We start from the raw sequence: 26580 nt of genomic DNA, 5'->3' as shown, positions 1-26580 counted from the left end.
CTGGTGAATCTATCTTCATTCCTGAATGAAAGAAAACTAATTATAAGCTTAATAATTTAAAATCTGATATAAACAGCGAAAAACTAAGTAAGATTTTCATCTTTAAAAGTTATAAATTGACTAAGGGTCCAGATAAAATTGAAATATTGAAATTTACAGTAAGATTTTGGAATTAATTGTAAAGGACAAACAATTTCTTATGGAAAATACATCCTGTTGGTTTTTATATGATACCAACATAATTTTATGATTTCAGGAACTATACACTAGATGAGATTAAATGTTTTAGACATAGAATTTCCTACAAGATGCTTATGACAAGAAAAATAGTGAAGGAAAAAAAATAGAATCAGAAAATGGTAGCCACAATATCAACCATGTCATTAATTTCCAAAAAATGTTATTAAAGAAATGTTAAATATAAAGCAAATTTAATCTGACAAGATAGAGATAGTACTGAATTTAGTATACAAGACTAAGGTAGAGAAAAGGCTCTTGGAATTTTCTAATGTAAAGCTGGACCATATGGGTGTCTACAAACAGACATTTATTACCATAACGTTGTGGTTTTTCATTTAATAAAGTTTAAATATAGGATGCTACTTGCTAGGCAAACTACAGTAAATGGATGCTGTTCCATAAAGTGAATGCTTCATTGCATAGTTTTTTAAAAAAAGGTGAGTGTGAATGTAAGGATTTCAAAAGTGGAAATCTGTTCCTAAAATTTGGTTCTTTAATAAAATCTATTATCACTAATCTTCCAGAGAGGGAGCAAGTCCGCATCTGTTCCACATAACACGGTTTCACAGCTTGTTCTTATTCTTTCTCAAAATCAGCTAATTTTTTTTTTTTGTGTCTTTTAATCTCAGTTTGGTGATCTTTGTTGTTTTAGTACTTTACAGTGTTTATTGGCCTCATTTCATTCTGAGATTTGGATTTTCTGGCTTCTTTACTATAACAATAAGATGCCAATTATTATTCTTCCTTTGCATCATATCTTGAGTCAACTGCTTTCTTTCTTTCTTTTGTGTTGTTTCTCGATTTATCTGTGACCTACTTATCTCTCTCTCTCTCTCTCTCTCTCTCTCTCTCTCTCTCTCCCTCTCCCTCTCCCTCTCTGTCTGTGGTTGACTCCTGGTAATCACCCAAACTACTGCCTGCAGTTTTTTTGGCATTTCAGAAATGGTTTACTGTTGCCTCCTTCCTAGGACTGAGTACAGTATGTGTGTTTGGCCCAAGATCATCTTTGGCTGGACAGAATCCGGACTTAAGTTTTATGCCACTTCATCACTACACTAAACTGGGCCTAATTATAACATGTATTCTATAGTTATCTATTAAAGTTCTTAAAAGCTTTTCTCATATTTTCTTAAAATAGGGAATGTTTAGAATCTGGCTTTGGAAGTTCATTTACCAATTTATTTTTCCTTCCAGATTTCAAGACATTCTATGTTGCTTTGATGTTATTGTTTTCTCACAAGGTGCTAAATTCCTTTCATTTATCCAGTGGTTAGAAAAAATAATCCTGTAAAAATGCAACAAAGAAACAAATGCAACACAAAACAAAATAAATCCTGTGTGATATCTTCCAAATGTTAATTATTATCTCTGTCACAGGGAGTTATTTCAATCTTTTTTTCCCAGTGGACTTAGATTTCCCCAACCCATACCATTTTTTTTACCAGAAGCTAATATTGGTGCCAATTAGGTATTAGATGTGTCATTAATATAGGAAGATAAACATATTACTTGGCTTACTAATTTGCTTTTTCTTTTTCTTTTATTTAAAAAAAGAGATTTTTCTGAAGTCCTTTTCTTAAAACAAGCAGCTTTGTAGGCAAGCTGGAAATCCACTGCTTACACTTCAGAAAAATCTCTGAAACAATAGCAGCAGAGTGACAAAATGAGCTTACAAATCAGCCAAGACTGGAACAACAAGTTGTAGAAGACTCCCAATAGCTTTTGCCAACAGCTCTCCCATAATCAAATGCGGCTACACCCATTCAATAAACTTCAAAATACAATTTCCATTCTTAAAATGTAAAGTAGTAAATCAAGAATTTTTACCGGGGGGGGGGGGGGAAGAGAAACAGACACAAATGTATGCACCACCATTATTAAACCTGGTACATTCCAAATGTTGGTAGTCCTTGACTAATGACTTGTAAATTATGGTCCTAGTTAGAACCATAATTTTGGTTCCCAAGCAATGCAGTTGTTATAACCAAGGCTGATCCTATTTAAGTTCTTTTTGTCAATGAACAATAAAGTCAGTCAGGTGTGCTACCTGTTGTAATATCTGGAGTATATAAATCTGAAATAACATGTACATATTCCAAGAATATAGATTGTTCATATAGGTTAATGATATAGATATCAATTTTTTATATATACTTCATATTTTCTATAATGCTTCTTATATAATCCTCTTAAAACACACTACAAATGAGAAATAATGTCATTAAAACATGTACTTACCTGTAAACAATTTTGTGACGGTTTTATTCTGCTTTCGAGCAGAACAGAGAAGCAGTAACCATGGGGGAAAAAATTCATAGTGAGTAGCTAGAAGCTCAGCTATAGTTCCAGATAATCCTGTAGATGTTTGGTCACCTTCAGCAATATTGCACCCCTCATCTACAGAATCCACCAAGAGAAAGTAACTTTGTTGGGGGCTCTTAGCTCCCAGAAGTGGAAGCAAAATGCACCTGAAACAAAAAAGGAAGAAATATAAAAATCATGTGTGCACACCTAATAATAGGGTGAAACAATGGCTTAAAAAGAACATGCATAAATATGTGGAAACCATCTATTTTCAAATAACGAAAGCATCTGCAATTTTTCCAGGCTTTTATAGCTGCTTCAGAAGCTGTTCTTTCCCAGCTATGTCTGCATTTCTACACCTTTTCTCCTTCAATAGAAGGTATTCAGAGACACTTCAAAAGAGTTTCTAAAGCAATCAAACAAATTGAAAAAAAGCTATTTTAAATTTTGAAAGGAGTTCAATAAGCACACATAGCACACAAAGAACCTCTTTGGAATTAGTCCAATAAATACATTCTGTCACATTATTAGAAATTATGTGACAGTGGAAGTTGCATATATGTAGACAAAAATTATCCCTGCTATCACATTAAAATATTTTCTTGATATTGTTGGGGACTCTTAATATTTTACAATTTATTTATTATGCAAGTGTGATAGGTTGGCACTAGAATTCTTCATAACTCAAAGCAAGTATTAACCACACTAATTTAGACTTTCAGAAACTTTATTCCTAATATAGCCAGAGACCAGCAGATTGAGAAAACAAATTAAACATTGTAATCTTGAAGATAATCAAGTGCATAGTTTGCTTCTGCATAATAACTTCCAATTAAGAGAACCGGATTACAGTCTTTCAAAAAATAAAAGTTCCAGCTTCCTTTCTAACAAGATATAATAGTAACAGCAACAGTGACCTAGATTGATTTTGGCCAGCTTCAACTGCCCTGCCACATGAACTATGACCATTCCTAGGCAGGAATAATTGGCTTCTCATAATGATCTACATTAGATTGTCCTCAAAGTCAGTACAGTACAGTAAATGCAGTTTCTGCACAATGTGGCAAATGCACAGTTGTCAGTAATATGCAGAATTAATAATACCTGTTGTAAAATAACATTATGCTCTGACAATACCTTCATTCAAGGATAAAATGAAAATATTAAAAGCCATAAACAATATGAAAACATGATAAACAATCAAATTTCAATAGCAGGGATAGTACACCTTTTCACAGTATTTATTTAAAACATTTATATATCCAGATCTTATACAAAAATCTGGGAAATATGAAGCCCACTTAAAAAAAGGATTAAGAACGAGTTAAAACATACAGGTTAAAAGTGAAAAAATAAAGTTAAAAAATTCAGAAGGCTACAAAAGTTAACCAAGTGGAGGGAATGCCCTCAAAATAATATAACATCACGTCAGGACCCACTAAAAAGCTATTTTCTGCTTCACATTATTGGAAACATGAGAAAAATCTTTGTGTTCAAGTGTGCCTTTGAATCAGTTTTTAACTCCTGGCAACTGCGTGGACCAGTTTCTACAGTTTTCTTGGCAAGGTTTTTCAGAAGTGGTTTGTCATTGTCTTCTTCCTAGGGCTGCGAATATGCAACTGGCCCAAGATAACCTGGTTGGCTTTGTGCCCAAGGTGTGACTAGAACTCACTAGCTGGCTTTTAGTATGATGCTTAACCATTGCACCAAACTGGCTCTGAAGAAACAGGATCACAAGCCAGTATGGCAGATTAGAGAAGAAAAACACACCATTCAATGAACTTTCCAAACAATATTTAAATGCTTTATTCATTATCCTTCATTCTGGAAAGATAATGAATGTTCTTCTATGACTATATGTCAATATCTGATTAGCACCAATGTTCATTGTATTCTATATGACCTGATTCCTGAACTGCTTTCAGACATTATATTGTTCTATTTAAGTAGAATTGCCCGCTGTCGCTTTATGAACTGGCATTATTGTATCATGCTATCTAATCTCAATTCTTGAACATAGAAAGAAATTGGGACTGGAAGTACACTGTAGTGTACAGATTCTTTTAAGTGAAATTAGTTAAATTTGCCAGTCTTAGCAAAGGGCTAAGGGAAAATCAATTGAACATAATAAGCCAGAAGGCAAGCTGTTTCAAGTCTCTCTAATGATAAATTGATTAGGAAATTACCACCTTTAGCAAAGAAACTATACTCAACTATAGTTGAATATAATTAACTGGACAAAGCCAAGAGGTTCCACTGCTGTGGAGTTCAGGATAATTTTATTCAGATATCAACACTGGCATCACAATTTTGTTTCTGCAACTTATCAACCAAAAAGATGACCAGCCTATGTACCTGGATCTTTTAATAGCACATTGTTACATGTAATTAACTAATTTGGATATTTTAAGCATTCATCAACATTGATTGAATTGAAATACTGACAATTGTGACCTCTCTCCCCTCAGTTTCACACAGAAATAATTACTATTTTAGTGATTAAAAAAGCAACATATATATTATGCAGAATAGAAAAAGTATTGATGCTTGTAAATGTTGATGGTGCAAAAAATTATTGAGAATAGTATGGATAAACAGGTGAACAAACAAATTAATCATAGCACAAATTATCATGTTTTGAACACAGGGCTCTCTTGAGAATAATAGAAAGAAAAAGAAAAATAGGCAACAAGGAGGACAAACTTGATTATAGAGGCAATGGGAACACCATTGGCTGACATGAAGGGCCAGGATGAGGACATTCTGGAGAAGGTAAGTCTATGTGATTGCTAAACCATTGACAAGTTGGTGATACATAATCAAAAATCAATTAAAGATTGTAGTTGCCATCAGTTTCCCCAAACCAGAGATCCTACAACGAAAGGTGTGTTTCAGCACATTTAGAAAGTTATTTTTGTAGTTTCTAACTGCAATGTGATTTGAATTTATTGCACAAGTTATTCAATAGGACAACTATTCCTGCTATAAATTCATAGGAAGTTAGTTTCAAATCAAAATGACCCACAGGTGGTCCTCGACTTACAACCACAATTGTGTCCAACATTTCTGTGGTTAAGTGAGACATTTGTTAAGCGACTTTTGTTCCATTATAGGACCTTTCTTGCCGTAGTTGTTCCGTGAATCCCTGCAGTTGATAAGTTAGTAACATGGTTGTTAAGTGAATTTGGTTTCCCCATTGACTTTGCTTATCAAAGGTTGCAAAAGGTGATCATGTGACCCTGGGACACATCAACGGTCATAAATCTGAACCCGTTGCCAAGCATCTAAAATTTGATTACATGATCATGGGGATGCTATAAATTTTGCAACTGTGAAAAATGGTCACAAGTCAGTGCCCTTGTAACTTTGGTCACTAAATGAACTGTTGTAAGTCGAGGACTACCTATACTTCTTACACCATTTTTCCAAGATAGCTGTGTATTACTTTCACCAATAATTGAACTTTTAAAGCATTCCGAGGCTGAAAAAAAATGTTACATGATAAATTTTAATATGCCCGTCATGAATGCATCCAAGCAATCCTTTCCAAGCAAACATCGTAGCCAGTAGTTGCTATTTCTATAGATGAGTCCTTTACCCACAAGCACCACTCACTGTACATCACTAGATACTTTTTTATTTTAACAATTTGTTTGAATCATGTTTCTAAGATACAATGAAACATACACATAAAGCAGAATAAAAGTGTATAGAAAAAGGAGAAAAAATCCCTTCTAGATGCTTTTACTGCAGCTTTTTAATACTCAAATAATTTCCCCCCTCAGGAATAAACCATGTAATGATGGCTTTACCTATTGGAAAAGGTGTGGTTTGTGTTGCAAAAACCAACTTTCATCCAAAACTAATGTGCCAGTTTCTGATTTTGATTTTCAAGAAAGCTACAGAATGTTATATGCAATGTGTAACATTGAAGAGTACAAATAAAATAATTGCATTACAGCATGGCTGTGAAATAATAGCACCATGCAAGTCCTGGAAACTGTCCTTCACTACTTCTTTCCTTCAATGCTTCATAACCATCAACTGGTTTCATCTATTGTACTTTTTAAAAAAAATACTTTTAATAATTATTTTTTTAAAAAAATAAATTTTAAAAATTAAAAAAACTCTTAAGAATGTTATAGGCGCAAACTGCCTTAGTTTTCTGTATTTCATCTGTGACTTAAACTTCTCAGAGGCATTTTTAAAAAAAGTTGAACATGATTAGAAAGATTTTTGCTGTAGTTGTTGCAACTCTACATTCCTTTAACTGTTGAAAAACAATCTGAACATTTGGGAGGAAGATATTGCAATGGGTAAGAGATGCATTATTCATTAGTAGAGGATAAATAACTAAGCTTTTCCCACTTCCACTCAGGGGTTAAATTCACTTACCTTCTGTACTGGTTCACAAATATGCGCATGCCGCAAAGCCTTCTGCACATGCATAGAGGCTTAAAATTATCGCAAAAAAGTGATGGCATGACATCTGCGTGGGTGGGAGGAGCCTCCCGCAGCTGCCGCTACTGGTTCACCCGAGCCAGATAGAATCGGCTGAATTTCACCCCGACTTCCACCCCATATGCGCCGGCTGGAGGGTTTGGGAGTGGGAGGCACCGTTTTGCGGTGGTTCTCCTCCTATCTCTCTGACCGGTTGCAGACGGTGTTGACAGGGGGGCAGAGATCGACTTCAAGGCACCTCCTGTGTGGGGTGCCACAGGGGTCGGTTCTCTCGCCTCTCCTGTTCAACATCTACATGAAGCCGCTGGGTGAGGTCATCAGTGGTTTTGGGGTGAGTTATCAACTGTATGCTGATGACACCCAGCTGTACATTTCCACCCCGGACCACCCCAATGAAGCTGTCGAAGTGCTGTCTCGGTGTCTGGAAGCCATGCGGGTCTGGATGGGGAGAAACAGGCTCAAGCGCAACCCCTCCAAGACTGAGTGGCTGTGGATGCCGGCATCCCGGTACAGTCAGCTGCAACCGCTGCTGACTGTTGGGGGCAAATCATTGGCCCCAATGGAGAGGGTGCGCAATCTAGGCGTTCTCCTGGATGGACGGTTGTCTTTTGAAGAGCATTTGGCGACTGTCTCCAGGAGAGTCTTCTCCAGGTACGCCTGGTTCGCCAGTTGCGCCCCTTTCTAGACCGGGATTCCCTATGCACGATCACTCATGCCCTCGTCACCTCTCGCCTAGACTACTGCAATGCTCTCTACATGGGGCTCCCCTTGAAGAGCACCCGGAGGCTCCAGTTGGTCCAGAATGCAGTTGCGCGGGTGATAGAGGGAGCCTCTCATGGCTCCCATATAACACCTCTCCTGCGCAAGCTGCACTGGCTATCTGTGGTCTTCCGGGTGCACTTCAAGGTGCTGGTTACTACCTTTAAAGCGCTCCATGGCATAGGAACCGGATATCTACGGGACCGCCTTCTGTTACCATATGCCTCCCACCAACTGGTGCGCTCCCATAGAGATGGTCTCCTCAGGGTGCCGTCAGCCAAACAATGTCGGCTGGCGACCCCCAGGGGGAGAGCCTTCTCTGTGGGGGCACCTACCCTCTGGAATGAGCTTCCTCCGGGACTCCATCAACTTCCTGACCTCCGGGCATTTCGCCGCGAGCTGAAGACGAATTTATTCTTCCGAGCAGGACTGGCATAATATGGGTTTTAAATTGGATTTTAAACGGGGTTTTATATCATGTCTTTTATAGTTTTAATTTGGCCAAGGTTGAAGAAGTTTTTTAAATAGGTTTTATTGTATATTGTATTGTATTTTTATCTGGCTGTTAACTGCCCTGAGTCCTTCGGGAGAAGGGCGGTATAAAAATTAAATAATAATAATAATAATAATAATAATAATAATAATAATAATAATAATAATAATAATAATAATAATAATAATAATATTCTATTTCCTATTAATTTAAAATTTTCCTTTCAACTGACTAAAATGAGAGGAAAACCTATGAATATTAGCTTCCAAACTGTATAATATTTCCCCCAGTATTCTGGGGCAAAGAGATACTGGTGGAACTGGTCAGATCAATATCAACACAGTGCAGTGTCTATTTCTGGGAAAGGCTACAAATTTCTTCAATAGGTCAAATTTTCTTTGTCTTCAAAGAAGGAGATCTACATTTTTCACTCATTTGCTTCAGGCCCACTCACCCAGGGACCAGAATATATTGTCTTTATCTTACTGTCTCCCTTCATATATGTCATCTACTACTTTAACAGGGCCAATTTCACAAATGTAAATTTTTTAAAAGTCACATATTAACATGTCACAGATTAAAAACAATAGAAATGTTACATTCAAGAAAACATGTAATAGATGAATAAATTTGCTTTAAGCACCTTCCTAAACTATCAGAAAAAAGGAACATATCCAAAACTTTCTTCACCACTCATAAAATATTTCAATGTAGGGGGAAAAAGTAGCAGAATTTACTATTGATTTTATACATATTAAAAGGGGAACAGTAAAAGGTGACTTGCTAAAGGCTAGAGAGTGGAGGATATATTTTCTTCTGGTGATAGCTTGTGTGTAAGCTGTACACAGATTTGTTCATCAAAGACAGCAGCTTTACTTGGTCTGCAAAGGCAATGAGCAACCAGGGTAGCTGTTTCACATAGAAATGGCATGATACTTCCAAAACTAAAAACCTCATGATGCATGCCTCCAAATTCTGGGTCCTCCTTATTTATGGACCATCTTTCAAGAGCTACTTTGGATTTGCAATACTTCAACCTTGAATCATCATGGAAACCTCATTTATATAATTTAACAGGCAAAAACTATTTTTGTCTACAGTATATTCCACTGAATTATGCACAACCATTCTGACAACAGCAAATGTCTTTCTGAAAGATAAAAATAATCTACTTTGTTGAACTGAGGTTGCAGAGAATAGAAGGAGAAAGTGGTATTTCTTAGAACAGGGGTTCTCAACCGGGGGTGCGAAACGATATTCCAGGGGGTACGAAAACTTGGGTTTAGCCATTTCAAAATTATAGTGTATATGCATAATTATATGCATAATTATTTACTTTTGTAGGGGGTATGAGAATATATCAGAAACGTTCTAGGGGTGTGGTGTATAGAAAAGGTTGGGAACCCCTGTCTTAGAATGACTCCTTACAGACTGAACACGAGTCTGCTGTTATCAGTATTGAGTTTTGTTTTTCTTCTGAATACTCATAGCTAATAGTCAAGGTAATAAGATCACATGTAAAACTATATCACCAAATAATTCATTCTGAAAACTAATATAGCAACAACAGTTAACAAACGGTTAAGGTTTAGGCTTAAGATACAGAAGGATCTTGACAGACTTGAACATAAGGTGCTATCTAACAAAATGAAATTTAATGGTGAAAAAATTAAGGTTTTACATTTAAGCAAGAAAAACAAATGTACAGGTACAATATATGTGGTACCTTGCTCAACAGTAGTAACTGTGAGAGGGATCTTTGAGTCATAGTGGACAACCATTTAAATATGAGCCAGCAGTGTGCAGCAGCTACCAAAAAAGCCAATACAGTTCTAGGATGCATAAACAGAGGGACAGAATCAAGATCATGTGAAGTGTTAATACCACTTTATAATGCCTTGGTAAGGCCACACTTGGAATATTGCATCCAGTTTTGGTCACCACAATGTAAAAAAGATGTGGAGAGTGCAGAGAAGAGCAACAAAGATGATTAGGAGACTGGAAGCTAAAACATATGAAGAACGGTTGCAGGAACTGGGTATGTCTAGTTTAATGAAAAGAAGGACTAGGGGTGACATGATAGCAGTGTTCCAATATCTCAGAGGTTGACACAAAGAAGAGGGAGTCAACCTAATCTCCAAAGCACCAAAGGACAAGAAGCAATGGGTGGAAACTAATCAAGGAGAGAAGCAACCTAGAACTAAGGAGAAATTTCCTGATAGTTATAACAATTAATCAGTGGAACAACTTGCCTCCAGAAGTTGTAAATGCACTGGAAATTTTTAAGAAGAGATTGGATAACCATTTGTCTGAAGTGGTATACTGTTTCCTGTCTAAGCAGGGGGCTGGACTAGAACACTTCCAAGGTCCCTTCCAACTCTGTTATTCTGTTCTGTTCTGTTCAAATTCAGCATTCCATATTAGTCTAGCAGCGATACATCCTTATATACATTTCCTTTAGCCATAGGTTATTTTAAATATACCTCTGTTTTATACTTTTACAAATCATTAAGATGTTAAACATAAGTCATCCAAAGTCCTGTAATTTATACTAAAACAGTAACAATAGAGAAATACAAGTTTATTATGACATGCTTTAAAAATTAAACATTATAGCACATACAATATCTTTCCATTTATGGTAAAATGCAATTCAGAATCTCTTATTTGACCTCTTCCAGTCAAAAGTACTTCTCTGTATCATAATATATGCTAAGGCAAGCCAAATTCTTTGTCTATACCATTTTGATTTATATCTATGGCAATATTTAGCACTACCATGTATGGCAATTAGATACTTCTCTCTTAATGGATAAGTAGAACAGGAGGAGAGATCTAGCAGAGAAATCCATACATTCAAATTTCTCACGCACATCAGAGTCTGTAATAAAAACTTAATAGAAACTATAGTTTGCAGCAACCATAAACTATAAAATGTTTTCCATAGGTGAAATATTTGTAATCACAAAATTTTTATATTCACAGCCCTAACTCAACCCCAGAAATTACTGCATCATTTCTACTCTTTCAACTCAGTCTAAAATGCATTAGATGGAAAAGATTTTGATCAGCCTAAGTTCTCATTTAGTAAATTTGTGGAAGAAACCATGTCTTACTCATTAATCAAAAGGGACTTGGCTCCACACTAAATCAAATTATTTGTGTGCAGAAGATGCTAGTTCACTTGATGATATCCCAGAGCTGAAGACTACTGGCTCTTGCCCAGAATACTAGAAATAATAATAATAATTAGTTATTATTTCTATCTTAGCTATATCACCCTTTTACACAATTTTAATTAGACATTTCTTTTACTCTGATATTCTATCCAGATTCTCTAAAGTTAATACTGTCTAATTGTAACTATTAACACAAACTATTTTTGACAATGTTGTAAAATAGTCCATTTTACTATGGTTACAATTATGGCTATGGATATTCTTTAAATTAACACCTAAATCATACTTTGTCTTGTCCTTTAAATGACATTAAAGTGGTCAAGAGAAAAAGATAATTATATTGCTCCTCATTCTGTGACACCTAGCTCTGAATATTTAAGTTTCAAGGGCATTTGAATGTGCAGAAATTAGAAAATGATACATTAGGATAAGAGAGAGAAAATGTATAAGTATTGATTATCGACGCAAAACTGTTGAAAAGAAAAAAGTGTTAATATTTCTTTATTTTAAAAAAATTGTTTAATAAAAAATATTTTAAAAAAGAAAAGAAAATGAAATCCTTTTAGCTCTTTTTGTATTTTTTTCTAACTGTACAAATTTTTTGTATCTCTCTAGCTGTGTGTGCACACATATGGACATGGAACATAGAAAAAAAGTGCTATGGCTAAATTTGTGTACAATATTAAATTATAACACCTGTTTTCCTAAATTGCATTGTGAATGAATCATGTATTCCATTTATTTTCCCTTGCTTCTCTATTTGCAAAATATGAGAAACCCTAGCCTTATATCACATAAATCCAAACAAAATTAAATTTTAGAAACCTGAGTTATGACTTATTTAAATACAATAGGCTATTAACTTTAATGTGAACAAAACAAAAAGTTAACCTCTTCTAGGTTTGTTTACATCATCATATGAAGTAATAAACCAACTCTAGGCACTAAACTGGTTCACTAAGACCATCTTCTGATTTAATATTGTCTGCAAAAATAATCTAAATTTTTAATGATAGTTTGCAATAACTTTTTCACTATTGTTTACAATAGCTTCTAATTCTAAACTTTAAAATTTGTTATTTTCTACAGATTACTCAAATACATACAGGCATGATTTAGCTTTTCACTTTTGCTCCTAAATTAGTTATTCACTCTTCCTCTAATATTTAATTATTAACAAATAATTTAAGAAATCACTGCAAATAATCAAATGCAGCATAAATCTCAATAATGCTGATAATTAAACTCTACTACAACATATATGATTTCAGGCTCCTAAATAAAAAACAAAAAATGAGTTTAAAATGAGTTCCTAAAAAAAGTGTTTAAAATAGCAAAATCATCATGATGTTAAAATCAAGGCAATCACACTACTAGTGTTCAATGAACTGATCACTGATATAGAGCTGCCCTAAGCAATATGGTCATCTAGATATTGATGGTCAGAATTCATTCTGAAGTAACAGCCATCAATCACAATTTTTGGGATAAGTCACTAATGAGACACAATTTTTAAGGTCTTAATATAGCAAACAAGCAAAATCCAAACCTGTAATTATACATGTATATATGGGTCAGTATGGTTAATTCTTAGGTAATTGGTACAGTTAAAGTTAAGTTTTAAAGTTTAAAGTTAACTTTTATATTTTTAGATAACAAGTTAATCTAGTCTATTGCATACATGTTAGAACAGGCATCTCGATGTAAATGGTACCAAAACTGCTTTGGAATTATAGGTATTACAATGTCTGTAAGTATAATTCCATACATCTTAGGGTGCAATTCTTATTTATTTTTGACGAATTATGTTTCATGCTAACAAAAAGTAAAAGCAGACAACACAAAGTAGACTGGCTTATTCATAATTCTCCAAGTTATTCTTCATGCCAAACATTGTTGAAAGAATGACATTCTGAAAAATTGGGTAACTAAAAAGATGAAGGAAGATTGTCCTGGGATACGTTTCCAGAAAGTAAGAAAAGAGTGGGTTGCTTATACATTTTTTGAAAAGCCAAAACCAATTGATCTGAAGATGTAATGTGTAAGAAATTAAGATTAGACTATACCTCTTTTCCTGCAAAGCTGAAGCCAAGGAATGGTTTTCAGGTTCTGGTTTTTGCAATTGCAGCTTTAAAATGCATTGTAACATTTCTTTTTTCAGATTGTGCAGTGTGATTATGTGAGACAACCCACGAGCAAATACAGTAAACAGAGGTTTGTATTTAAATAATGGTTATATCTACAAACAATATATACATACACATACTTTAGTCAGACCTCAAACAAACAGCAATCAACAATCACAGCACAGAAGCACACAGGGCCTCTTCTTATTACAGACTCTTAAAGTGATATCAACTCAAATACCTTGCTGACTGGTTCCCAGTATGGCATCATTGTAGCAGCTGGTCAGCTCTTAAATCATTACCCTGACATCTTTAATGCCTCTGCATTATATACTACCACAACTAGAATTCTCCTGAAAATGAAATCACTATATAACACAGAGAACATAAAGTTACATAAGTTTCTCTGCTTCTCTTCATTCCCTCAACCGGCTCCAAGTAACAGCCAGAGGGAGAAAGTATTTGCTATTTTATTTTCCAATGTACCTCCATAAATTAAAAACAAAAAAAAAATAAAAACAAAAATAAGGTAATCCAAGTATGTTAAACATGAAATATTGTGGAAAGCAAATAGCTGGTTTTTGCTTACAGTGTTTTGCTTACAATTACTCAAGAGACCTTTTAACCCAGAAATCCACATCTGTATGACTCAGTGTTAATTCAAAAAATGTCTTCCCACACTTTGGCAGTCCTAGAGCAACACACAGAATCCAGAAGTTTACAGCTGTTCCTTTACTGGCCAGTGATTATGTAAAGCTGAAGTTGGATATAACTTTCTGTTGATACTGTTTGACTTACAGTTATCCTGTGTTGCATTCGCAGAGAGAAGCAAGCAAGCAAACAAACAAAAAGAAAAGAAATTTTATCTTGTATGGATCAGTTTTTCTGAACCAGTTATTTAAATGTTACTAATGAAGATAAAAAAGTGAGTGGCTTGTGTAAAATCACAAATAGAGATGTGGAAGTTACTCACTACTCTTCAAAAAGCTACTTCAAAAAGCACACTTTTGCATCAAGATTTTCTTCAGAACTTTGTCCCAAACCCTGAAGCCAGAGATAGATAACATAGTCATGTCCAGGTTACAAGCTTTAATAATATTGTGTGAATATATGTATGTATGACTGTGTGGTTTTTGCAAAGACATTGAAACTGCAAAAACAGCACACACAAAAAACTTAAAAAAAAAATTTAAACTCAAAATGTTTTATCAACTCGAGGCATATCACTGTTCCAGTTATTTTATATCAAATACTACTTTGCAAAAGTTCTTATAGAGAGCTATAGGAGAAGTGAAACATATTTTTAATTGTTTCTCATTAACATGGCACTATTTCAAATCTGCCTTTTATAGCATGCTCTGACCAACAAGCCCTCCTAACTAAAAGGACGTTGCTAGGAACAACATATACACAGGGAATACACACACATGCACATCTGAAAGAATTTGATTCTGAATAAAACAATGGTTTTTACCTAATCAATGCAATATTTTTATTCAAACCAACCTTATCACACACACACATACACAATTGAAAGCTCCACTGAATTTATATAGAACTACAATACATATTAGAAATAAATATGGTAACAAAGAAAAAAATGACACTTAGCATGTTAATAATTTTGTTGATTACCTCTCTATGTTCAACATGGTTTTAAAAGGATGGTTATTTAAAATTAAAGTCATCTTGGGCAATCATAATTTTATCTGTATATTACTTACCAATAGTTTTTGTATGTTTAATATAACTTCCCTCCAGGTGCATATATAGAATTGCAGCCAAAATATACTAGTCTTTGTCAAAAGTATGTATTGTCTTTCATGTGTAATATATAGTCCATCACCAAGTTAGCACCACAAATGTACACTTCATTCTGAGCCTCCTAGTTACAAACTGACTCTTCCAAAGTTTTAGGTGAGGTATAGACAAATTCAACCTTATTCAATAGTAATTAGAACATTTTCCCTCCACATTTTTACTTCAGTCTGCAATTAAAGGCATTTTAAGCAAGGGGTCTCAAACTGCGCATCACAAGAAAATACCTGGATAACAACAGCTCCCAATACAAAAATCTGGAAAGACTTATTTGATTCTGTCGAAATTGCCTTCAATGATGATGAGGAATGATTTCAAGAAGCTTTAAAGCCCCAAATTACAAGCACAAAGTTGTTGAAGAAGAATCTCCACAACTGAGCGCCCCAGCTACTTTGTGCAAAACAGGTGTGCTGTTTGAGTTCTGTCTGATAGTTTGTAGGGAGAAATTTCATTATTTTAAAATATCAAAGCATCATGAAGTTTCACAGCCAATTTTAAGGTTTGCACTTTATCACTGAAAAAAGAAATATATTTTGTATACATTACTAACATTGTTTCCTAACAAACAGGAAGCAGCAGGTGAAGCTAAGCAAGATCACATCAAATACCTGTACAATTAGCACAGCCCCCCCCCCCAAGGCTGTGTGCTCTCCCCACTTCTCTTCTCTCTGTATACCAATTACTGCATCTCCAACGATCCATCTGTTAAGCTACTGAAGTTCGCAGATGACACAACAGTGATTGGTCTCATTCGAGACAATGACGAATCCGCATATAGACGAGAGGTCGAACGACTAGCCTTGTGGTGCAACCAAAACAATCTAGAACTGAACACACTCAAAACCGTAGAAATGGTGGTAGACTTTAGGAGAAACCCTTCCATACTTCCACCTCTCACAATACTAGACAACACAGTATCAACAGTAGAAACCTTTAAATTTCTAGGTTCTATCATATTGCAAGATCTAAAATGGACAGCTAACATCAAAAATGTCATCAAAAAAGGAAAACAAAGAATGTTCTTTCTGCGCCAACTCAGTAAGCTCAAACTGCCCGAGGAGCTGCTGATTCAGTTCTATAGAGGAATTATTAAGTCTGTCATTTGCACCTCTATAACTGTCTGGTTCGGTTCTGCAACCCAACAAGAAAGACACAGACTTCAGAGGATAATTAGAACTGCAGAAAAAATAATTGCTACCAACCTGCCTTCCATTGAAGATCTGTATACTGCATGAATCAAGAAGAGGGCCGTGAAAATATTTCAGATCCCTCACATTCAGGACATAAACTGTTTCAACTTCTACCCTCAAAACGACGCTATAGAGCATTGCACACCAGAACAACTAGACACAAGAACAGTTTTTTCCCGAAGGCCATCACTCTGCTAAACAAATAATTCCCTCAACACTCTCAAACTATTTACTAAATCTGCACTACTATTAATCTTCTCATCATTCCCATCACCAATCTCTTTCCACTTATGACTGTATGACTGTAATTTTGTTGCTGGCAATCCTTATGATTTATATTGATATATTGACCATCATTTGTGTTGTAAATGTTGTACCTTGATGAATGTATCTCTTCTTTTATGTACACTGAGAGCATATGCACCAAGACAAATTCCTTGTGTGTCCAATCACACTTGGCCTATAAAAAATTCTATTCTATTCTATTCTTATATTACTGCCTCACACACACACAAAAGATTTTGGAACAATGCATCACCTGAAAATGATTATAGCATGAAACAGTTTGTGTATTGAATGTTTTGCAGAACTACAAATCCAACTGTGTTTTGTTTTATTTAATCCCTATGGGTGACATTTAGAAACTCTTTCAAGAATTGTCCCATCACTGATCAGAAAAGCATTAAGAACAAACTTGTAGACAAAAGCAATTATAGAGATGTAATAAAAAGAAAAAAATGGAATGGTACTAATGTTTCTTATATTGCTGTCATGCAGTTTGTGTTATTCTGCATAGTTTATAAACTAATCAGGATACTGCAATGTTATAACATAACCTTTACAATGGAACCCATATCTTTCTTGATATTTATTCATACCAGATTTCCTATATTGATTGTATGCCCTGAATATGCTCTGGAAAGATTCAAAGGCTGCTCCTTTTATTGAGGAGTGCAGGCCAATTCTATGCATTTCTTTTTCATAAAAAATTCTTTGAATTCAGTTATTTTCCCTGAAATGTAGTCTCTTCACAGAACCGAATCAATGTTGCAGGAAAGCAGGCAAACTCAGATGCAATTAACATTCTGCCTAAAAAATGGCACTTTTTAAGAAAATGATTTTGGTACCAAAATAGCATTACAATGAATGATGGTCAAAATACTTTGGCTAGCAATATGATTCATCTGTGGAACAGTAGGATTTCCCTCAACTCTGTCTTAGGCCACAGGTTAAACAAGGAGAGAAAAACTGTAGGGAGAAAAAAAAAGAAATAATTGCCAAAAGAAAGGCTGATATGAGCTTTCTTTTATGCAAGAGAAAGATAGAGTTATAACATTCTTCAGCTCCATCTGAAAATGAAAAGCTGCAGTATAAATGTAATACTTTTTCAATTTATTGATCTTCTTGTGTAAATGTACACAAACTTCAATCTTATAGCACTAGCACTTAAAACTTAGATACCGCTTCATAGTGCCTTTATAGCCCTCTCTAAGTGGTTTACAGATATTGCATATTGCACCCAACAACTGAGTTCTCAACAACTGAATTCTCAACAACTCAACAACTGAGTTCTCAACTGAGTCCTCATTTTACCCACCTCGGAAGGATGGAAGGCTGAGTTATGATTACATTTTGCTAATTTTGAGGCTAATACAGCTTGCTAATACAAGCTAAGAAACAAATGGCCACAGAAAATGGTGGCTAGATTTACATACTCAATTAAGTCCACTGTGGACTTTTATTCTCCTAGACTGATAGCTGTACTCTAAAAAAGTAATAGAACAAAAGCTAAAATTTTGTTATATTTACACTCAGTGTACAATTAAATATTGTTAATATTAGTTATCAGTCATCTACTTAAATGATTTGAATAAGATAGAAAAAGAAAATTATTTCTAGAGGTTTTAACTCACTTTTAAAGATTGTATCATACTTTCAGTGTATGCAGCCCACAAACAGACTGAGACTTAAGCCTTCCAGTTCAATAATTACAGAAGCTTAAGAAATCACCACCATAAAATCAAACTTCTCTATAATATGATTTGTTTGATAGCAACATACTGTGCACATTGTGCAAATTGTAGTTTAGTCAAGGAACTACTATTCAGAAAACCACATAATATATGAACTGCTTTGGTGTAGACATGTCTTTAAAACACATGACTTGCTATTTATAGAATTTCTTTTCAAGCTATAACCTAAATCATGCCAATAAAACTTATAATGCAACAATGACAAATACATAGAATCATCTTAGGAAACTGGATCTCAGTTGTCCTGTAGTAATAATGTGTTTTATACAACCTTTTCATCTGACAGAGCTAGTTCGGTCTAGAGTTTAAGGCATCTGGCTAGAAACCAGGAAACCGTGAGTTCTAGTCCTGCCTTAGATATGAAAGCAGGGCGGGTGACTTTGAGTTAGTCACTCCCTCTCAGCCCAATTCACTTTACCAGGTTGTTTTGAAAGGAAAATAGGAGGAGGAAAGAATATAGGTTGGCTACCTTGAGTTATTTAGAAAAGTAATAAAGATGAGATAAAAATAAAATTAAATAATAATAAAAGTTATACATGGCACATTATATTTTCTTTCTATGTAGGTTTACTGTTCTTGAATGACACTATATTCAAGTAACTGAGTAGAAGCATAATCCTGCATTTTGAATGTGCTTAAAAATGCTGCACATGATTCCAGTATAGTTGTCCAGTTCAAAGAACATCCAATACCAGCAGCTCTAAAGAGGCCTGTAAATTGGAGTTGGATAACAATATTTTCTCAGCAAGTTGAAGGGCTTTTAAGGTCTTACACCCTTTCCTAAATGTCATCAGAACACCTAAGGCATGTAAACACATTTTATCATCTCTGTTAGAAAGTTATTAAGACTTGCTCTCAGAATATAAACACTGTGTGAAGATCCCCATCACACAGGTACAAGTCTTACTATGTTACTATGTTACTATGTGTGCAAGTCTTACTATGTTTGGACTAGCCTGAACAATTTGAACACCTCTGCACCAATACCACACATTTGGAAACGCCCACGTGAGCAAACTAAGACATAAAAAAGTTTTCCCCAACCTTATGCTCTCATGATTTAGGACTTCAACTCAGCCAGTACTGGAGGTTGGTTGGGAATTATATAACAAATGTATGTAAAAGGTCCTAAATTGGAGAATGATAACTGCTCAAATTATTGTCTGCTTACATATTATGGTACTTTAAAGAATAGAATAGAATTTTTTATTGACCAAGTGTGATTGGACACACAAGGAATTTGTCTTGGTGCATATGCTCTCAGTGTACATAAAAGAAAAGATACCTTCATCAAGGTACAACATTTACAACACAATTGATGGTCAATATATCAATATAAATCATAAGGATTGCCAGCAACAAAGTTACAGTCATACAGTCATAAGTGGAAAGAGACTGGTGATGGGAACTATGAGAAGATTAATAATAGTGCAGATTTAGTAAATAGTTTGACAGTGTTGAGGGAATTATTTGTTTAGCAGAGTGATAAAAGTTTTTTCGGGAAAAAACTGTTCTTGTGTCTAGTTGTTCTGGTGTGCAGAATAGTATATAATATTATTATAATATTTATAATATATATAATATTGGTATTATGTGTTTTAAAGCATTCAAAGTTCACTGGGACTTTCAGATTAACTTGTTCCATAAAGGACTATGAAAATTATCAATGATGAATATTATTTTCTCAGCCCCATTTATCTCAGCCTTTGTTATCTCCCTCTTTTATAAAGTTACACATGCCTTAAGAGCTTAAAATATATCTCTAGGAAGCATTCTTATTTACATGTTAAACCACACAAATTTCACATTTATAATGTGTCTGTGTAAAACAGAAATTACTCTCATTTTTATTGTGCCACAACAAAAAATTCAAACTCCATTTCTAATTTCTGATTTTATTAAAGAGAAGATTGACTGACTTACTGTATAGGCATTCCAAAAAGAGAACTTCAAGATGCAGTTTTGTTTACAGGTTTTTAAAGCTGCAGTAACCTGCAACCAAGACTTCAGTATGGAGCAGAATAAAATAATTCTTAGGTTTTGGAGAAAGTTTCTGAAATATAGTATGAGATGAACTAGATATTCTCCAGAGTTTGTCCATCATCAATGTTGCTAGCCATAATAATTGTTGGTGCTTTTAAGGTTTGTAAATGTCATGCATTTTTATCAAAGAAATAAGAACTTCTTCTTGAGATTCTGATTGCAAAAGTCAGAAAAATGGCATTAAGATTTGGAAATCAAATCCAGATGTCATTTCTTTTCCAGTGTTCCAGTCAACTCAGGGATGAAGAACTTAGTGTATGGCTTGACTACCCTGTTTCTCTGAAAATAAGACCCAACCGGAAAATAAGTTCTAGCATTTTTCAGGATTCTGGTAATATAAGCGCTATCCCCCAAAATAAGCCCCAGTTAAGATTGTCAGCCAGATGGATGCATTTAGTACCATAGTTCTCCCAAAATAAGACCTAACCAGAAAATAAGCCCTAATGCATCTTTTGGAGCAAAAATTAATATAAGACCGTATTTTGGGAAAATACGGTAGCAACTTTCAATATCCCTCATCATTCACCATACGTCTGCTGAGACTTCAGGTAGAAAACCATAGTTTCCTACATTTTCTTAATCCACAATATTACCTAAACACGATTATATTAGAGAAACAAATAGCTATTATTCAGTATTTTCTTAACTTAGTATTTAAGTTCTTAACTGAGTTCTTAACTCAGTATTTTCTTATTGTGGTAGGTGCTGTAGAATCATAAAAGTAGCAAAGTAGCCTTTCCAAGAGCATTTTTATCAAGTTGATGTCACAATGGCTCTAAAAAGAACTAACAGATAATAAAAGTAAATCATTTAGCCTATAAATAATAAAAGACTGCTTCTAGGCACAGAAAGTGTTAGGAGTAACTGAGCAGACAGATAAGTACAACCATTAAGGCAATCTATCAAATAGAAATTTTGTAGAATATTTCATAAATACACCTATGATGTTCATTTCACTTGGGGTTGTTCTTTCACCTAGGACTTACCCAGTTCCATATACAAACGTTTGGAAGACTGCTGCACAAGCATTCCATATAGATCAGTGTTTCTCAACATTGGCAGTTTGAAGATGTGTGGAATTCTGGGAGTTGACGTCCACCCATCTTCAAGCTGCCAAAGTTGAGAAACAATGATGTAGGTAAAAGACTACATATGAAAAATGTTAACAGCCCACACCAGGAAAGGCCTATATAAGTCAACCAAAATCAATTGTAAAGCAGCAAGTAACTGAGGAGAGAGGGAACTCCCATCAATTTCTATATGAATGGAACTAACTAGAAGTAGGGAGAAATACTATTTATTCCTCAACAATCCTCTGATCTGGAGGGGGAAATTCTCATTGGGAAGTGCACAATGATTTCTCACATATGTGAAAGCATTATATAAGGATGCAGGCCTCCATCACTAATATTTTCATTACCACAAAAAATAAGGTTCATGATACCTCCTAAGAGTTTTGGATTATAGATTCCCAATTCCTCACCAATGAATATACAGTGGAGTACTAATAAGATCTATAACATACAAGATCTGGAGTCAGCTTTGTTCTAGAACATTACAGAATTATAAATTATAGCTATCAATGAAGATTTTCTTTCCCTGGTTATATCTAAAATTTCACAAAAGATAAAATTCCATTATAGTTTATATTCTTTATAGTCCTTCTCTGACTTGGCAAATTATAGAAAGCTTTTAATATCCACTGTTGCTCCATATCTAATGCATATCAAGATAAAGTTTAACAATAGTCAACCATCAAGTGATTCAATATGTTTCATTGTCAATAATGATTCTGCATCAACACTGTTGTCATCTTTTAAAGTATTCCTGCAGGCCTTCAAATCAAGAATGGTATCACTGAACAGTAACTTATATATTTATGAAGCCTAATATATTAAAAATTATTGTTAATGATGCACTTTGTTTAAATACAAGTTCTTTACAGGTATACCATTGTCCAGATTTGACAAATGACAACTCAAATGAAATAGCCCCCAAAATCTACTTCATAAATTATTGTTATTTTGCAGACAATATAACAGACTAAGTCTTCAAATATTGTACAGTTTCAGAACAGCTTTTATTGAATGACATCTGCTCAAGATACTTTGTTTTTTTCCTACAACTTTTGCTGGTTTTTCCATTTCCGTGAAGGAAGAATTTCAGGTTTTTAGGTAGAAGCACCTTTACTCAGGAATAAAATGGTCCCATCAGATTTTGATCTTTTCACACATTGGCTGAAAAAAGCTATTTCCGATTTTTTGGCAGCAGTATCAACACTTTGTAACACTTTCCCATCTTGAATAAACTTCAAATTATACTTGAACATAAACTATAATTGAAAATGAAACATCAACAAGATAGCACTAGAGCGCATGCTTTGATCAACATGACCTTGGCTAGGTTTTTGTTTGGTTTTTCCTCTACTGTAGTTTCCAGAAAGCCACTGTGAAAACTTTGAACAGGTATTTATCTTTAAAAGCAAGGGCTTCTATCAATATAACCATGGAGACATTCTAATCTTTAACTACCTTTCATCTTTCTTCTTCCCTCCCAACTCCTAGTCCCAGAGTTATCAGAAGATGTCAATCTAGAATGTGATTCACACCAATTTCTCAGGATACCATGCCCAATATTTATCTTTCCATGTGAACTTTTTTCCACAGGCCTTATTTGAGCAACTCCTGTAAGCAGAAAATACCACCCACATGAAGAGCAATTTCTGTTTTTAGGAAAGCACCTTATTTGCTCAAGCAGTATGAAAGAAACATACTCAAGGGTCGTTTATTACCTTTTAAAAGCTTCAGCAGGGTTTCTCTCACATTCCCCAGGTTGCAGGAGACTTTGAACAGCTGGATCTCTCACTTTGTCCTCGTAACCCTGAATCAGTCCACTCTGACAGATCTGGGCAACTAAGCCTCTAATAAACCTCCCCACACAGAGCGTATCAGAGTCCTGTGCCCTACAAAAATGGAAGGCTAGTGCTTGGTGATGTAAACCTCTTTGTAAGTTTGCAGGTGAGCTTGGCCATAATAATTCAGTACAAACTGCTGTCTTGCCACTACCAGGACCTCCTACTAACAAAACACCCCAGGATGCTCCCTTGCCAGGGACAACACAAGCATTAGACCCAGAATTCAGCACAATGGACGGTTTGTTGGCAGAGCTATTGCTGAAGCTTGTCTTTTCCTGGAGGCAGTGCTGTAGTTTGTGAAAAACCCATTCTCTGCAATAAAATTGTTTCCCCTGCAGCAAGCTGGTCTGAGCCATTTTACAGACTACCTTCTGAGACAGGTCCAAATCAAGAGCACATCTTAGGTTTCACTGAAGACAACAGATTCTTAAATCCAAGCCAAAGTGCCCGTTGCATGAAACTATGCCACAGGACAGACTGCAATCCACCAATCTGTTCATGCCTTCACATAATAGTCAGTGGCATCTTTGGGAGAGAAGCATCTTTCAATCCAAATATGTCTGATATTGTTTTGCTGGAAATCCTCTTTAGAGGTATAGCTATGTTGGTAGCAAAGCTCAATGATGCATCGTTTAAAAGGTTGCACAATGCCATGATTATAGTTGCACTTTACAATGCTGCATGCTATTATGAGATTAATGCATCTAAAGAAGAGATAACATGCATGAAGAATTCCCACATTTCTTCTCTAAATTCCAGTCATTTCCAAATATATGTGGCTTTTAGATTCCCCAGATTAGCAACTTCTAAAAGCAGATCATTTTTCCCATCAGCAAATGCAGCATATATTGCAAATAAATGGATATGCTTCATTTAATATGTAGTTTCCAAAGTTCATACAAGCTCTGTAGTCCAAATCTGTCCTTCAAATCATGATGATCATGAACCCAGTAAAGTAGAAATAGAACTTTTCTTCCCAGTACTTTCTTTGTCATCCCGTATTCCAGTAAACCTCTGCTAGTTTCCAATTGCAACAGTCAAACCACAGGATTTCTGTCCTGGCCTGAGAATAAAAGTACCAAACATTTGTTAGTTTATACATAACAGTGAACTTCATTTTGCATAATAGAGCCACTCATCTGTATAATGTACAAACAGGAGGAGCCCCCAAATCCATTCCCTGCATTCAAGCTAGCAACACGGAGACACTGGAAATGAAGGATAGATAATAATATATTACTCTATGGTAATATAGCCAATCAATTTTATAAATAAAGAAGCAAAGGTGCATTTTCTCTCCATATCTCTCCCAAGCAAGAAGAATTAAAGCTTTGCGGATACCACCTAGAATTACATTCCTGTCTTCTATCCCCAAGGCAAGTGACCTTGAAACCTTGCAAAGCCCCATGTCGTTCTGAAAACAGATCTCGAGCCTTCGACTCGACTCGACTCGCCGCCCAGGAGACTTTGCCATCCGAACCCCACCCACCCTCCACTCCGTACCTGCTTTCCCCTTTATACCTCGGGACCTCCCTGAACAGTTTTTCTTCGCCTTCTTTGTTCAAAGCCTGGAAGCCTTAGGAAACGCCGGCGCTTTCCAAAGCCACGTTTGAACTTACCGTCCGGCTCCCCCTCCCGCTCCCTTCGCCTTGTCGCTCTGCAGCTTGCAGTCTCTGTCATCTGTTCGCCTTGCTTCCCTTACGGCAACGCTTTCTTTTCATTTCGTCCCCAGGCTTTTGTCTCGCCAGCCTCACACGGCCAGGCTTATCGCGTTTTCAGCTGATACAACCGGCAGGACGCAACAAGCCCCCTTTTCATCCCGCTCTCTCTCACCCCTCCCGCTCCTATCTCCAGAGGCGTCCAACGCGTTTTGGCCAAGGGATAAGAAGAATAAGGGCGCAAGGGCGGGAGGAGGCCAAGAAAAAAAAAAAGTGGACTCAGTCGAGCGACCGAAAGGGCGGCCCGTCTGCTTCTCGGATCCACCGCTCGACACAGACACACGCCCTGTCCCCATCCCCCCCCCACCGCCTGCCTCCTCCTCCTCCTCCTCCTCCCCCAGCGCCAGCACAACGGAGACCATACAGAGGGGACACGCACACAAGGCTCGGCAGCAGAGAGCGAGCCGGACGGACGGACCGCTCTGTTCCGCCTCGCTCCGATCGATATACCCTTGGCTCTCGGTCTTCGGCTGCGGAGGGGAGGCGGAAAGGGAGCCAAGAGCCCCGGCTCTTCTTTCTTCGTTGCTCTACCCACCCTCCCCAACTTGGATCACAGCCTCCCTCTTCTTTCTAGTTCGCGAGATTCCGATCGCAAACACGCCCCACAACTGACTCGGTCTCCCTTCCGGGTCCCCGTGGTTGTTTTCACTCCCCCACCCATCCACCCACCTACCCCGCTCTCCGTTTTAACACCGGGGCTAAAGCGAAGAGGACCCTGGCGAGCAGATCGAGGAAGCTGCTACGCCCACGGCCGTTCGGATTCGCCCGGGCGCTTGAAGGCGCTCAGAAAGCGAGCCCAACCGACCGAGGCTGCGGGGCACAAGCGAGAGCCTCGCGCAAGACAAAAGCGGGGAAGAAGAGCTCGGGCGCAGGCAGGCTCCGCGCAAGAAGGTGCCGGACCGCGGACGCCTCTGCAAGGGTCTCTTGGCGTCCGGGCAGGAGAATGACAGGAAGGGGCCTCCGGAGAGTTTTCGAAAATCCCAAGTAGCGAAAAGCCCCACTCGGGGCAAGGCAAGACAACCCCAATCTCCGGCGCCACTTCGGTCTTGTTTCCCTTCCCGACGCTGCCTTTGCAGCGGTATAAAAGGAGCCCGTTTTGTTAGCTCGAAACGGGGTCTTCTGCAGAACACCGAAGGCGCCGCGCTATCTTCAGCCCTTATCCGGGATCCCGACCGCGAGAGCGGAACAGGCTGCTTGGATGGCTCGCCGGCTGAATGCGGCCCCTTCCCTCCACACCCAGCCTGACCAAGAGAGGTTGGCAAAGAAGCTTTTTATCCTGGCAGCGGCGCCCGCTGTTCAATT

At 36.6% G+C, this 26580-nt stretch overlaps 1 protein-coding gene and 1 long non-coding RNA gene across 6 annotated transcripts in view; one reads left to right on the top strand and one right to left on the bottom strand.

Annotated features, from left to right (window-relative positions):
• ANKRD50 (ankyrin repeat domain containing 50) overlaps window positions 1-26580 on the bottom strand; it is a 50711-nt gene that overhangs the window by 23758 nt on the left and 373 nt on the right. For 2 of the 5 annotated variants that reach the window (XM_058192539.1, XM_058192534.1), the window contains exons 2-3: window positions 23438-24623; window positions 2479-2708 (exon numbers count right to left, since the gene is read on the bottom strand). In XM_058192539.1, coding sequence (XP_058048522.1) covers window positions 2479-2708; window positions 23438-23916 — 709 coding nt within the window. In that variant the 5' untranslated portion in view covers window positions 23917-24623. Of the gene's footprint in view, window positions 1-2478; window positions 2709-23437; window positions 24624-25081; window positions 25562-25657; window positions 26577-26580 lie in introns of those variants that run through there. The other 3 variants (XM_058192538.1, XM_058192537.1, XM_058192535.1) reach the window with 3 other exon arrangements.
• On the top strand, window positions 5215-16790 carry LOC131202915 (uncharacterized). The gene is made up of 3 exons (XR_009156248.1): window positions 5215-5316; window positions 13598-13650; window positions 14385-16790. It is a non-coding gene; the product is annotated as an uncharacterized LOC131202915 (long non-coding RNA).

The sequence above is a fragment of the Ahaetulla prasina genome, chromosome 8 (assembly GCF_028640845.1).
Source record: "Ahaetulla prasina isolate Xishuangbanna chromosome 8, ASM2864084v1, whole genome shotgun sequence".
Lineage (NCBI taxonomy): Eukaryota > Metazoa > Chordata > Lepidosauria > Squamata > Colubridae > Ahaetulla > Ahaetulla prasina.
The sequence above is the reverse complement of the archived record's forward strand: the minus strand, read 5'-3'. Positions and strand labels throughout refer to the sequence as shown.